Raw genomic sequence first — 15,021 nt, forward strand, 5'->3', positions numbered from 1 at the left:
ATTAAATCTGCATATTGCACGATGTTGAAGACATTCTGTACATTCCGCATTCAAATATTGGTAATTATCGATCAGAAAATCCAAAGAATCATAGAAGAATCTTAAAATTAAAATAAAGTCGTCTGTAAACAACAGGACCAGTACCTGTCAAAAGTCGTGCGTGACGTCACTGTGCAATGGAGTATAATAGAATCTTGGGGGAATGAAGGTTGGCAACATACCACTACATAAACCCGTATTTTTGAACGAGTGTTTGTGGTATTGCCCGGTGGTGCGGTGGGCACATAATCACAATTTTCCAAAGGACGGAAAGAGTCAGACGACACACCGCCGGTGACGAATCATTCAGAAAGCTGTTCTCTTTTTTTGAGCCTTAAGATAAGTACAGTAGCTGTTCGATAACTGCAAAATGTTTACTTTCCAGTTAACGAATGCCGTTCGATAACTGCAACGCACTCTAGACGTCAAACGGTTGACAATCGACGTCAGATGCAATAAAAGTGCATCTAAATGTGCAGCGCAATGCAGCTGTCATTGGGTTTGACATCAGTTCGAAGTTTAGCGGTCCGATAACTGCAAAACTGTTGCAACTATCGAATTGCAGTTAAAAAGCATTGCAGTTAAATGACTTGCAGTTATCGAACGTCTACTGTAGTTACTTTTGTAGCTCACTAACGTACATACATAGCTAACCCCAACAACTTGGTTGTTAGTTATTATTTCTTAAATATTGTGAACACACATACACACGGACAGACAGACATTTGACACCTTTAACGCGATGTGCGATGCGATGCGACGCGACTCACGTAAAAAAATAACAATTATTATCAATGAACTGTCAAATTGCACAGTCGCGTCGCATCGCGCCGTCACGTTTACTCTGGCTTCCTCCTAATGTGAAATAATAACTTTTCTGTACAACTTTCTCGTATGCAAACGATACAAAATGAGCAATAAACAATAGGTGTATTTTTTCTGTGAATATGTAGCATGTTAGACCTTTATACCTATTTTTAAGGGATACTTATATTGTTTGAAATTAATTTATGTACAAAAATGAACCGTTTAGTTGGCACATTTTATTAAATCTGACTCTATTTTTACTGGACATGTTTTCTAACTCTTTATTATTCCTGGCTACTCTTTTTTAGTTTTTGGATACTAATTTCAAGAGTTTCACTAATAAAAATGCACACATTTTTATTGGCTAAAATCTAAATAAATTTTATGTGTGCGTTAATAACCACCCGCTATAGGAGAATCCACATGAAAGGTAATTAGTTAATAAGGGTTATGTGTGTTTCCACATATATGCTATGCGAAATCACATAGCCATTATGTGGGAAATGCCATAGTCAATTTTATGTGTGCCACACATAATGAATATGATTGGATTTTTGTCAGTGTATTTATAACTGGAAATCCTCCATCATTACTATAGAAGTAAAATTTCAACACTGCCTAGCGAAATTGAATTTTTCAATAGTTAAATGCATTGAATCAAATGTTTACAATAGTTGAATGAATTCTTAGAGCGTTTACTGATCGATTCATACCAAAATCTTCTATATAAAACAGTTTTAACTAAAGTTACCCACCTGTTCATACACGCAAAAAAATATTGCAGTCGAAACTACCATTCCGAGGGTTATTTTAAGAATACGCACCGACGATTTTCAGCAGATAACAAACCCGTTTGATTTTACCATGCGCGCAGTGCAAATCTACTGTGGCCTATGCGGAGTGTTGTCACATGAACTGAAACAGTGGTGAATTTCTCTGGAACCATGGTAAAATTGATTGAAATTTCATAGTAGTTCTAAAAACATAGCGTAGTCTACAAAATAGTAGTTTTAACCACGGAATTTTTTTCTGTGTACCCATGGGAAATTAACAAACAAAACCAAACAAATAGTACAGTTTCACCCCATTCTACAGTACTCAAGAAGAGAGAATATTGAAACATACGATCGTAGTGGACAGATTGTTGACGAGGAGGACAAGAATAAGTAGGTATGTAAGTATATAAAATACTACACAGAATGCCATCTTAATATTTAGGTAATCACATCATCACATGCTCTGAAATGGGGAAGGGGGTACTACCTCGGGGATCACGGTTTGCACTTGGTACACTTCCGCTGGGCAATCGTCGATCGTCACCGCAGTCGGCCCGGTTTCACCACTGTCGGCCACAATATAGTACACTGTTTGATAGGTCTGGTATTTTGCAATGTCCGATGAATCGAGCACGATTTGCACCGATGACATGGTCACGTCACTGTCGGGATCAACTTTTTCTTCTCTGCTCGGTTGAACCCCCCCGTGGAAACACGGTCTCGAAAAGCACTTGTTTTGACGCGCACGAATCTTTGAAATGTTACAAACGTTTTGAATTTCACTTTTTCCGGATAGCACCAAAAACAAAATATGAAGAACTACTTATCGGAACAGCTTACAAATGGAAACTAAAATATTTACGACGTTGGGTGTCATACCTCTTCTGCTTCTTTTACTGACTGTCGAGTTCGAGTGTCGATAATGGCATGAAAAGCTACCCAGCAAGCATTGCAATTGTTTTCTTCTTTTATTTCGCAACATTTTGTCAGTTCATGGCGATACACACAGGAGTATTTGAAATAAATTATTGGTCAAATAAGATATGTAGCTATCCCAAGAGCTATCCTGATCATGATCTTAACCCTATACTCTGATCTGTTTTTGACGTATAGAACACGTTTTTGTTTGTTGAAACGAATGCAGGGGTATAATTTACAAGTTGAAAAATTTTGTGCGTCACCAGAATAATGATAGACTTTAGGATTTAAAAAATGGTATATTTTTTAATCATTTTTAAATTTTTGCCATAACAATCGATTTGACTTTTTTCAATGAATCGATTGTTTTGTTTTTTTTTCGGATGTTTAGTTTTTTTTCGATTTTGGTGTATGTTCAGAAACGAAAGATTTTTTTCTCAAAGGCCAATAAATAGCATTTGAATGTCGAATGGATATTTTTCTTTGGATGTTCTACCACATTCGGCCTTTCTTCTTCTTATTGGCATTACATCCCCATACACGATGATACTTTCATGCCCAGGGAAGTCGAGACAATTTCCAATCCGAATATTGCCTAAACCGGCACCGGGAATCGAACCCAGCCACCCTCAGCATGGTCTTGCTTTGTAGCCGCGCGTCTTACCGCACGACTAAGGAGGGCCCCCGGCCTTAACTATCCCTAAATCTTATAGTAGCTTCGTGTTCTACATCTACAATTCCTACAACCAATCATAGGGCTGTTTCTTGTAGTTTTTAGACTAATTAAAAAAATATTACTTCTCCAAGGACCAATTTCTTTCTCTTCGCCAGGATTTGCAGAAATCGCTCTCATTAGATAAAGAACAACGATAAAAGAGAGGCAAAAACTGTTGTTTTACTACAAGCCATGATAGCCAGCTTATCAAACTTGTATACACGTGCGAAAAAACAAAATCGGATAGGCAACCCCCACCGCGAAGTGATGATATCTCGCTCATTTTGCGTTGGGGACTATATTTTTGTTGCTCGGCTGTGTAAAGCAAGTTAAAATGCATCCTCAGGATCAGGACCAGTTCCTCCTGCGATTGAAGTTTTTAAAAAGAAATTTATCATTCGAGTATAGCATCCCGAATCAGTTCGTTATCATGGCAGCTTGCGAAAAATGTCTCTCGCGGTATGCTACATATCGTAAATGTATACAGAGATGATAAGTGAGAGATTCTCTCATTCTCTTTTGGATTCAATCCCTGCCCTTCGCCTAACTTATAAGGCTCAAAAATTTTAAGCGGCTTTTACCCATAAGCTCAAATCAGGTTTAAGGCTTAGGCGGAGATGAAGGAATTTGTTATTAAGCCGTTGCTTTCCATTACTCTATGACCCCTTCAACATCGAGTGACAGAGATTAGCCACCATCGAGTGATCGGAGATTAGCCACCCAAGTTTTTAAGAGTTAAACCCACCCAAGCCACCCACCAATCAAGTCCAGAAATTCGATCAAACCCTTGAGTCACTAATCACCGATTGATTCGACTTAATGCGGTAACTGCATCCCCAAGTTAATTGCCTACATTTTGGCATTTAGTCTATTTAAATATTTAAAACGGTAATACGGCTTCACTGCCGTGAATCGCATATTTGTCCCATATGAATAGGAAACTCAGCAAATATGGGACAGATTTTCGATTCACGGCAATTTATGTGAATTTTCAATAGTTTCATAGCCTATACAGATAACGCCATTTATTATATTAATTATCGAGTAAAATTTATCGATGAAATTGAATGTATGGGGATTGGCATCAAGTTAGTGTTTATCATTGTATATTTATTATCTTAAATGGCGAACCTGAATAGGTTATAACGTTGATAATCAAAATTTTCAATGAAACTTTCGAGTTGAATAATCTCAAACATCGAAAGATAAAGATGCTATTAACGTTCCAAATCTTACATAATTTCGTGGCTGTCCCCAATTTTGAAATATTTATTATTACATCCAGTATGCGAGTCTTCCCCCTTGATCACAGTCTACGTCAAAAATTTAAATAAGCCACACAAATAATGATAAACATGTTAACTATTTTTGACCAATAACTCAGATCAGTTACTCCTATGTGCGACGAATTTGCAGCTGATTATTTTTACTTCTGCTCCACCCCCTCTCAAAAGCTAAACAGGGCATACAAACGAATACTTTCGAAGGTGTTGGTGTAACTTTGCACTCTTTTTTTACCGATTTTACAAGTGGAAAAAAGGGAAAAAAGGATCGAACCAATGTACCCTTCTCTTTTACTCTTTTGGTAGCATTTTTTCTTCACACTTCACGCAAAAAATCACGAACGTATTATTACCTTATTTTTTCTGTACCGCTAGCCTTTTCTTCGCCACAAATGAAAGTAAATACACTACAGCGATAATTTACCACTTTTGTTCGATAGAACTTTCAATTTAAATGCGATTCAGTTTTTTTTATTTCAGAACTTTTGCACCACGCAATCCGCAAACCATGCTGTCGTACGCGAAGGAAAACAAACACTAGCATAAAAATATCAATCAAGTTCAAGAAGTCCTGAAATTGCATTCGTGTGTGTATCGCTTATCGACGGAAAGTTTGCAAAGTTTGGCGATGGCGATGGAAATAAACAGGATATACAGTCAAAAAATTCCATGAATGAAAGCTTTTTGCCTAGGGCTGCATGTTTTGGCTCTGGTCATCTGCTAAACAGGTTCAACGTTCAACATCAATCTCGCTCGCTGATACTTTAAATAAGATTTAACAAGATTTCGCTTCAATAATTTAAACTTATTGAAATTTAAATGGAAAACGATCGTGAGTGAATATTGATGATAACTTTATTGAAGAAATTCCTTTTTTGCAATATTTAAATGTTCTAAATGTTATTTTAATCCAAAAAATGCACTCCGAAGCCACACTAGTGCGCGCACTGATAATTCACTGAAGTGTTTTCACGCTACTACCATTTATGGTATATACACTCAACCAAGAAAACTAGCGATAATCATACGATTATCTTATGTTTTTTTGCTATAAGAATTACTTACAAACTTTTTACGATTTTCTTATGAACTGTGTTTGTTTGACCGAGAATGATTTTCATATACTTATCTTATGAAAAAAAATAAGTTTATCCAGAACCTATAATGAAATCGTAAGAGAATCTTATGAACATCAATCAACATTGCATATAAGGGTCATAATATTTTCAACACGATTTTTATATGTGCTCTTTTGTGAGCTCAAAAAAATAAAGAACAAAATAACGTAAAAAATACAACATACAATTTAAAACAACATAATCTTTTATTATTCTCAAAACTCGTGTTTGGTATAAAAAAGTAATATTTAAAAGTAATACATAATTACTCTTCACTTCGCAAAAAATGTTATTCAATGCAGTCGTTACCAATACATTTCTGTTTTCAATACCTCCGGATTCATCCGATAAATATTTCGTCGAGATGGTTGCATCTTGCATCCCACCAGTTGGGAGACTTTATAGTCCTCTCATCGTCGGTAGTTTCCTCTGCTGCTAGTGCGGGAAATGTTGAATATAATAATCGATGGGATACTTTAGAGTCGTCTCATCGTCGGTGGTTTCCTCTGGTGCTAGTGTGGGAAATGGTAAATAATATTATCAATAAGGTTCTGTAAATAGTAATTATGATCGTAGAAGTAAGAAATAGGAAAGAAAGTTTTTTCAAAAAGAAACATTTACTTACATTGTTGGTCATCCAATTAAAAACCGCCTCTGTTACTGATTGATCTGGAGACAATATTTCAAGTTTTCCCGGTTGATGGTTAGTAAGTCTATACTGCACTCCGCTGATATGTTTAAAACAAATTTGCGAAAAACTAATTTGAACGTTCATCTTCTGCATATTCTGCCATGTTGACTTCTCATTTCATAAGATTTTTCTTATGAGTTTTTCACATCACGAGTTGTGATGAAAATCATAAGACAACTCTTATGTTTATTTTTCTATAGAAAACTCATATGAACTTCATAAGACACAAAAATAAATTTCATAACAGACCAATTAATTGTCATAAGAGGTGCGATGAAAATGAAATTCGATTATTTTTCCATGCTTCATAAGATTAGGCTTATGATGTCCCTAAGATAGTTTAGTTGAGTGTACCATTCTTGTGATAGATTGGCCTGCTCTATATAGATTATATTTAATTTAACATTAAATTTTTTTTTAGCCAGATGCGAACTCATTCCTTATTCATATATTTATTTATTGTCAATATTTTGCACTCGTGTAAAAGCAGTAACGTATCGAAAAAGCTCTCTTGTTTCATTTCGACTGTTCCTGCTGTCAAGCCGGCGATTTCAAGCTACAAAAAAAATCCCGTTATTACAACGAGAACGGCTGACGTCGTCGTAACGAAACGTTTTTTTTATTTCCATCCATCGGTTAACGGAACGGAACGAACATTCCGTGTTGTGCATTTTATATGATCGGATCGATTCTTGCATTTTTCTCATTGTTTTCAACCGCGATGGCCGCTAACAAGGAACGTACTTTCATCATGGTCAAGCCGGACGGTGTCCAGCGGGGGCTCGTCGGCAAGATCATCAAACGCTTCGAGCAGAAGGGCTTCAAGCTGGTCGCCCTCAAATTCATGTGGGTAAGTTATTGATTTTTAGCTTTTATGCTCGTTTCTTACGCCACCATCCGGCGACGGAAACCTAACCCCAAAGTGTTTTGACCTCGTGTAATTTTTCTTTCGTTTTTCAGGCCGACAAAGCTCTGTTGGAGAAGCACTATGCCGATTTGTCGGCTCGGCCATTCTTCCCCGGTCTTGTTAACTACATGAACTCCGGTCCGGTCGTTCCCATGGTCTGGGAAGGACTTGGCGTTGTCAAAACTGGCCGGCAGATTTTGGGTGCCACCAACCCAGCCGATTCTGCCCCTGGAACCATCCGCGGAGACCTGTGCGTCCAGGTCGGACGGAACATCATCCACGGCTCGGATGCCGTCGAGTCTGCCAACAAGGAAATTGCCCTGTGGTTCACCGAAAAGGAGCTCGTCTCCTGGACCCCGGCTAGCGAAGGATGGGTCTACGAATAAGGCGTCTAATTCCACTACATTATAACTCATTAATATCTACTGAATTGAAGCATTTTTAAGTGATAAGAAAGTGAGCTGAATCAGGTTGAAACAATAAAAGTGGCAAAATGCAGGAACGATTAATACCGTTTTTTTCATCCTTGGGCTGCCCTTGACAAAGGTTATCTAAAAACCGCACAATGTCCCATAAATTGATAAGTTCGGTGTACATAGCAATGTTTTCAAAGTAATTAAGCGCCAAGTAGCTGTTATGTATTTAAATAACCTTGTTTAAAAGCATTAAATGCAATTATAGGGCCGGCTTCATGACATCACGCGATAAAAATAGGGGGAAGCAAACTAAATTTAGACACGTGATTGCATATAACGTGGACCCCCGGTAATATGATTGTTTTTATTTTGTAATGAATCGTCTGCTTTGAGCGTGCTTACAGCGGCACACTAGGAGTTAACTTTCTGAAGTTTAGTTTGGCGAAAGGCATGTAAGGTTCAATTTCTCAAAATTAAGCACCTTATTCGTAGGCGTAGTAGCGGACACCATCCTTCATAACCGATACCAAATAGTTTTTCATGAAAAGTTTCTAATTTTGGGAAAACCCCCGTTAGATGTCTTTCGTCATACAAATTTCTGGTGGTTAACTCATGCTGGATATTTTGCGCATATATTCTCAATCCAGTTGAAAACCGGAATTGGGGGCTTTTTTGGGGGATTTTTCTCACAATCCGTACGTTAAACCTAAAGAGCTGAGCAGAATGGATACGTTTGCGTGCGTTTTGACAGTTCTGCCATGGGAAAACTGTCAAAACGCACGCAAACGTATCCATTTTGCTCCGCTATTAACTTCGGAAGTGGTGCGCTGTTTTCATATCGCGAAGCGCTATTCAGCGCACCACTTCCGAAGTTAGGTATAATAGTATATAATAGCGCCTGGATGTGACAGCGCCGGGTAGAATATCAGCCACTGCCAATAATTTAATGTCATTTATTTGAAGGCTCAGGCGCCAGGAGGCATAACGGAGCCATAACTTGGTTGAAATGTTTGTACAATTTCATGATTTGCTTCTTAATTGATATGTTAGCATTGGGGAGCCGAAAAACTCGCGGATTGGTCAAGCCCTAGGATCTATAACGTTGTTCTTGAGGAGCGTTGCTGTGCTGTTCTCACTGCTGACAGAGGACGAACTGTAAAGATTAGCCTAGCTGCATTGATTTGAATAACATATGGTCACCTCACGTGAGAATTGCTAAAATCGACTCACCTCACGTCACTCGACTCGTAGAATACGCCCAACTGTCTACGAGGCCTATTCGATAGGATTATTTATTTATTACCAGACTAAGGCCGAAGTGGCCTGTGCTGCACATAAAAGTCTTCTTCATTCAGCTCGGTCCATGGCTGCACTTCGCCAATCACGCAGTCTGCGGAGGGTCCGCAAATCGTCCTCCACCTGATCGATCCACCTTGCCCGCTGTGTACCTCGCCTTCTTGTTCTCGTCGGATCGTTGTCGGGAACCATTTTCACCGAATTACTGTCCGACATTCTGGCTACGTGCCCAGCCCACCGCAGTCTTCCGATTTTCACGGTGTGAACGATGGATGGTTCTCCCAACAGCTGATGCAACTCGTGGTTCATTCGCTTCCTTCACGTACCGTCCGCCATCTGCAGCCCACCATAGATGGTACGCAACACGTTCCTTTCGAAAACTCCCATTGCGCGTTGGTCCTCCACGAGCATCGTCCAGGTCTCGTGTCCGTAGAGAACTACCGGTCTAATAAGCGTTTTGTAGATTGTTAGTTTGGTACGGCGGCGAACTCTATACGATCGGAGCGTCTTGCGGAGTCCAAAGTACGTACGATTTCCAGCCACTATGCGTATCCGAATTTCTCTGCTGGTATCGTTATCGGCGGTCACCAGTGAGCCCAAGTACACGAATTCTTCAACCACCTCGATTTCGTCACCACCGATAGAAACTCGTGGTGGGTGCCTTACATTGACCTCTCTTGAGCCTCTTCCTAACATGTACTTCGTCTTCGATGTGTTGATGACTAGTCCAATCCGTTTAGATTCGCTTTTAAGTCTGATATAGGCTTCCTCCATCCTCTCAAAGTTACGTGCCATGATATCAATGTCGTCGGCGAAACCAAATAACTGGACGGACTTCGTGCAAATCGTACCACTCGTGTCAATCCCTGCCCTTCGTATTACTCCCTCCAAAGCGATGTTGAATAGCAGACACGAAAGACCATCATCTTGCCGTAACCCTCTACGCGTTTCGAAGGGACTCGAGAATGCCCCTGAAACTCGAACTACGCACATCACCCGATCCATCGTCGCCTTGATCAACCGTATCAGTTTATCCGGAAATCCGTTTTCGTGCATTAGCTGCCATAGCTGGTCCCGATCGATTGTATCATATGCGGCTTTGAAGTCGATAAATAGATGATGTGTGGGCACGTTGTATTCCACTTGGTCTGTGGTAGAGCGTTCACTCATAAATCCCGCCTGGTACTGCCCCACGAACTCTCTTGCAATTGGTGTTAGTCGGCGGCATCCAGCTTATTGCCCTTTTTGTAGATGGAACTCACGCAAGGACACACGACACCTTCCATCCACTCCTGCGGCAGAACCTCATCCTCCCAAACCTTGGTAATCACCCAGTGCAGCGCTCTAGCCAGTGCCTAACCACCGTGTTTAAATAGCTCTTCTGGTAGTTGGTCAACTCCAGGGGCTTTGTTGTTTTTCAGTCGGCCGATCTCCCCCTGGATTTCCTGGAGATTCGGAGCCGGAAGTTGCATGTCCTGCGCGCGTGCTCCTAGGTCCATAACCATACCGCCACCATTGTCCGCCATATCGCCATTCAGGTGCTCGTCGTAGTGCTGCCGCCACCTTTGGGTCACCTCACGCTCGTTCTAGAAGTTCTTACCGATGTGACAATTTTCTCATTGGTAGATTCAACAGTCTTAAACTTTCTACTGAAAAACAACTGTTTTGTTTTTTGAAACTGTTTTTCTTAATTTTACCAACGTTTCTATTAATTTTACCAACGATTTTTTTTTGTGTGTAAGAAGGTTCCCGTTTATGTCCTTATACATATCGGGCTGTGTCACGTGGCCCTTACGTGAACGTTTCAACTACTCATAGAACTTTCGTGCGTTTTTAGCGCGGTACAGTTCCTCCGTCTCTTCACGGTCTCGATCTTCCTGCTGGCGCTTTTTCCTCAGGAAAATTGAGTTTTGTCTGTTCCGCGCCCGTTTGTATCATGCCTCGTTCGCCCTCGTGCGGTGTTGCAGCAATCTCGCCCATGCTGCATTCTTCTCCTCAACTAACTGCTCACATTCGCCGTCATACCAGTCGTTTCTCTGATCCGGAGCCACCGTGCCTAGTGTAGCGGTTGCGGTGCTTCCAATGGCGGATCGAATATCTCTCCAGCCATCTTCAAGAGATGCTGCACCTAGCTGCTCTTCCGTTGGGAGTGCCACTTCCAGCTGCTGAGGGTAGTCTTGGGCTAGTCTACCGTCTTGTAGCCGCCCAATGTTTAGCCGCGGCGGACGACTCCGACGCGTGTTGTACACCATTGAGAGTTTTAAGCGCAGACATACTGCAACGAGGTATTGGTCGGATTAAATATTCGCACTGCGGTAAGTGCGTACGTTCGTGATGTCGGAGAAGAATTTACCGTCGATTAGAACGTGGTCGATTTGGTTTTCCGTTACTTGATTAGGTGATTTCCATGTGGCCTTGTGGCCAGTGCACGTTGATGATGCTATAGTTGAAGAAACGGCCTTTTATCCTCAGCTTGAACATCCTTGCGTTGATTGGCTGCCACCCAATCACGCGTTGGCGCATCTTTCCCAGCACTATAAAGCCGGTTCCCAGCTCGTGGTGCCACAGCTTTCGTAGAACGTAGCCGCTCGATGCCTGCTTTTCCACACTTTCTGTCCTGTCGTTGCCGATTGTATCGAGTCGTATCATGCCGATTGTATCGTAGTCGCACATGTCGTACATTAACGAGGAGCGGTTGTCATCGGTCAGTTCCCCCCAGGCTGTACCGTGTGAGTTGAAATCTCCTCTCCTACGGCTCCGGCATAGCTGAGCAAATGGCCGTCAGGTCTCTGTGATATACGGTTACATTCGGCGGTATGTATACTGTAGGATCGCGTCCGTCCGTCGCTGCGGGTAAACAAGACTGAGCTGTCACCATCTCAGCAACAATCATCATCATGAACAGTGTTGCCGAACACATAACAAATGCAAGATCTACACATTTAAGAGCCCGCACATAGCATACGTTTGCGTTGCGTTTGACACATTTCCCATGGGAAAACTGTCAAACGCAACGCAAACGTATCCTATGTGCGGGGCTCTTTAAGGACTACTGACATATTGTGCATTTCATCATAAGTTGTACGGTAATGCACGTCTAATATACTACAATCCCCCTTTTGATATAAAAATGGCAAACATGTTTGGGTTATACATATTGAATTACTTAACGTTTTCACACCCACTCAAGATATCATAGCAAGTTATGCCAGACGAACTTTAGCCTAAATTAAAGTAAATGGTCATTGTATTTACTGTTGCCATCTGGTAAATGTCTCTAGAATAGATTCACCATCATTTGGTTGACTTGTTACCATCTGATACATTATTACAGTCCAAATCGATTTGAATAAACTACAATGCACGCGTTCTAACCATCGCTGCAATCCCACAAAGAATTCAAGAATAATACCAGTGTCTTAATAATGGATTCCATCTTCAACTTCACTTCACTTCAAATCTGTCAATCTTCACAAGAACTGTCTTAGTCACGACTCATTATTACCAACACTTCTGCCACGAATGACTGGCACTATATATACACCTTTTGCAGTATAATCCTATTTCTGCATGTCCTTCCTCCTCTTCTTTCTAAATAGGCGACCATGGCCGGTGATTTTCCACAATTAGCATCTATTAATTTTGAAAATTACCCCATCATCTGAATGTCTCATGAAGCGTTAGGATGCTGATTCCTGCACTATTCCTGTAGATGAAACATTCGAATGGATCTTTCAAATCGTTTTCTGACATAAGGCAACTTTCGTTGCATAAGCCTACAAGTCATCATACACAGTATAAAAATGTTACAGCATATATGATGTAACAAAAAGGCTCCGTTTGATTCGACTCATTTTTCCATCACTTTTTAAAATTACAGGTCGTCCTTACTATGGAGCTTGTATTCAATCTTGCATACAAAAAAAGTTGGATGTAAAATTAGAGGCTTTTGAACACAAAAATGAGCGTTTAAATATTTCCATGGCGTGTAATTTTCAGAATTTTTAACTGTGTAGTTTAATCAATAATGTTCACCGCTCACCACAATCCAATCAATAATGGTCATATTATTGATAATCCATAGATATTGTTAACTTTTCCGATAAGTATTCTAGCATACCTGGCATGTCTCCATGTACTTCTACAAAAACGTAAATAACATTCAAAACATATCAGTATATACGTCTTTTTTAATAATATTGTCTAGGTTATGAACCCAAAAGCGCTATCCAACGCAGATCACCTTTTCGACCAAACAGTATCCAATGTAGGCTAATTGGATATAAAGAAAAGGACTTTTGATGAAGCAAACGTTTCAAGCAACGTCTTCAACATTTAAACTCGTACTCACATCTCAAGTTATTGATGACCTCATAATTATGCACAAAGTTTGTCCAGATAAACATCGTACAACGTGAGAATATGTTTGCCTCAGGGAGAACTCAAGAACAAGTATACACACCTCTCCTTCACAACTTCATAGTAATCCTACTGGAATAGTGCGTTTCGTATACCTATCACACAATGAATCGTCAAGGGTATGGATTCAATAGCAGTCCCCCTATCATATCAAGCCTAAACCCCCCTTTAAACCTTCGGTCATATGAAGTAGCTTTGCCGTTCAAAAGTCGTACGCCACCGATGTAATCTCGTTTTTTCTTAGCTCCTCTCATGTCGATAGATTTATACACGCACAGACATAAAGAGCAAGTGTTTATAGAATACTGGCCAATATTTGAAATCCCCTGCAAACGTGAACTGCCCGGCATTCAATCTCAATATCAACAAACACTTGTGTAGGTATATACTACACAAACTAAGAAACTCCAGAACTCAGTGGCAATTAGTGAATTTTAGCGCAACAGTAAAATATGACAAACAAACCATAAGCACACTAGCACCAGCGGGCATACCTCCAACATACTACAAATTAACCCTCACACCACACACCGGTTTGAACTACTCTGATTTTTTATGCATCGACTCTCTCATTATATACAGTTCCACGTATTTCAAAAGGAACTTTACTATATTATGACAAATGCCCTCGGATAAAGAATTCGACCATTCTTCGACAGGGTTCAAGCAATTGCAGACAGAAACTGTCTTCTTCAAAGCCACCAACAAAAATCCAACACTCATGTGAAACTACCAAATTCAAAGACCATACTAAATCACAAATAGTCAGGTCTAGCCTCTTCGTTGCTACATCACAACCCATCTTATAACACACTTCTTCTTTTCCTCCAATGGCTCAATATTCCAACTTGAACTTAGTATTCTCTCTGCACTTCCTTAATTGAAAGCTTTTCTATTCCCGCCATTGCATGAGTATTTATCTTGTGTGGAAATCACAATGGGTATACTATTCCCAGGGATCAAGAATGTTTCCCACCAGAAAGCATCCTAAACCAAACCGAGAATCAAGCTTAAACGCCTTCGCTCGCACAAATCAGCATGCCTTATCACACCTACCAACGTCATGTATCATCGGTCTCGTTGCAATGCACAACTGAAGCCACTTCCATCGAATCAAGTATTTCCACAATTTCCAAGCATGAAGATTTAAAAACCAAATAATAATATTCACTTCCTTCCATACTACATACACTCATCGTGAAGCCTACACGAAGGGGTATTACTTTACCTGAAGAGCGTGGTTTACAAAGTGTCGACACTGGCAGAATTGGAACAATATTCATCTTCCATACCCATACGAAATTGCGTTCCAAACGATCAGGAGACCTGTCCAATGCGGCACATGTCAGTACTCTTCCTACTCCTACAGAACTCTACCTTTACCCACCAATGAATCTATCATTCTGGAATCCTTTACAACGGAACAAGAATCAAACACCGCCCACTCGCGAATTGCAGCTGCGCATCATATTGCACAGACAATGAAGAAACACAATATCTCTCTTTCCACTTTAATGACTTAACATCTCGTACCGGGACATCGCTGTCTCCAGCACTTTTCAGTTATTTACATGATTACATGATGATAGTCGAGAGTTTGATAATTTCCAACCTCACAAATCTCAAGATAGGGTCG

The 15,021-nt window shown here is 40.3% G+C and overlaps 2 protein-coding genes across 4 annotated transcripts in view; one reads left to right on the forward strand and one right to left on the reverse strand.

Annotated features, from left to right (window-relative positions):
- LOC134210632 (UDP-N-acetylglucosamine--peptide N-acetylglucosaminyltransferase 110 kDa subunit) overlaps positions 1–5,071 on the reverse strand; it is a 113,162-nt gene extending 108,091 nt beyond the window's left edge. The window contains exons 1-2 of one of the 3 annotated variants that reach the window (XM_062686778.1): positions 4,892–5,071; positions 2,110–2,404 (exon numbers count right to left, since the gene is read on the reverse strand). In XM_062686778.1, coding sequence (XP_062542762.1) covers positions 2,110–2,274 — 165 coding nt within the window. In that variant the 5' untranslated portion in view covers positions 2,275–2,404; positions 4,892–5,071. Of the gene's footprint in view, positions 1–2,109; positions 2,472–4,891 lie in introns of all 3 variants that reach the window. The other 2 variants (XM_062686777.1, XM_062686780.1) reach the window with 2 other exon arrangements.
- A 1,902-nt stretch (positions 5,072–6,973) lies between these two features.
- LOC134210633 (nucleoside diphosphate kinase) lies at positions 6,974–7,763 on the forward strand. Its single transcript, XM_062686781.1, has 2 exons — positions 6,974–7,197; positions 7,308–7,763. The coding sequence occupies exons 1-2, from the start codon at positions 7,024–7,026 to the stop codon at positions 7,638–7,640; spliced, it is 507 nt and encodes a 168-aa protein (XP_062542765.1). The 5' UTR covers positions 6,974–7,023; the 3' UTR covers positions 7,641–7,763.
- The last annotated feature ends 7,258 nt before the right edge of the window (positions 7,764–15,021 follow it).

This window comes from Armigeres subalbatus, chromosome 2, assembly GCF_024139115.2.
Source record: "Armigeres subalbatus isolate Guangzhou_Male chromosome 2, GZ_Asu_2, whole genome shotgun sequence".
Classification (NCBI taxonomy): domain Eukaryota; kingdom Metazoa; phylum Arthropoda; class Insecta; order Diptera; family Culicidae; genus Armigeres; species Armigeres subalbatus.

Excerpts from the sequence above, each read along its gene's own strand:
- LOC134210633 (XM_062686781.1), top strand. The coding sequence starts at position 7,024 with ATGATCGGATCGATTCTTGCATTTTTCTCATTGTTTTCAACCGCGATG. Across the intron at positions 7,198-7,307 it reads TCGCCCTCAAATTCATGTGG|GCCGACAAAGCTCTGTTGGA; the intron begins GTAAGTTATTGA and ends TTCGTTTTTCAG.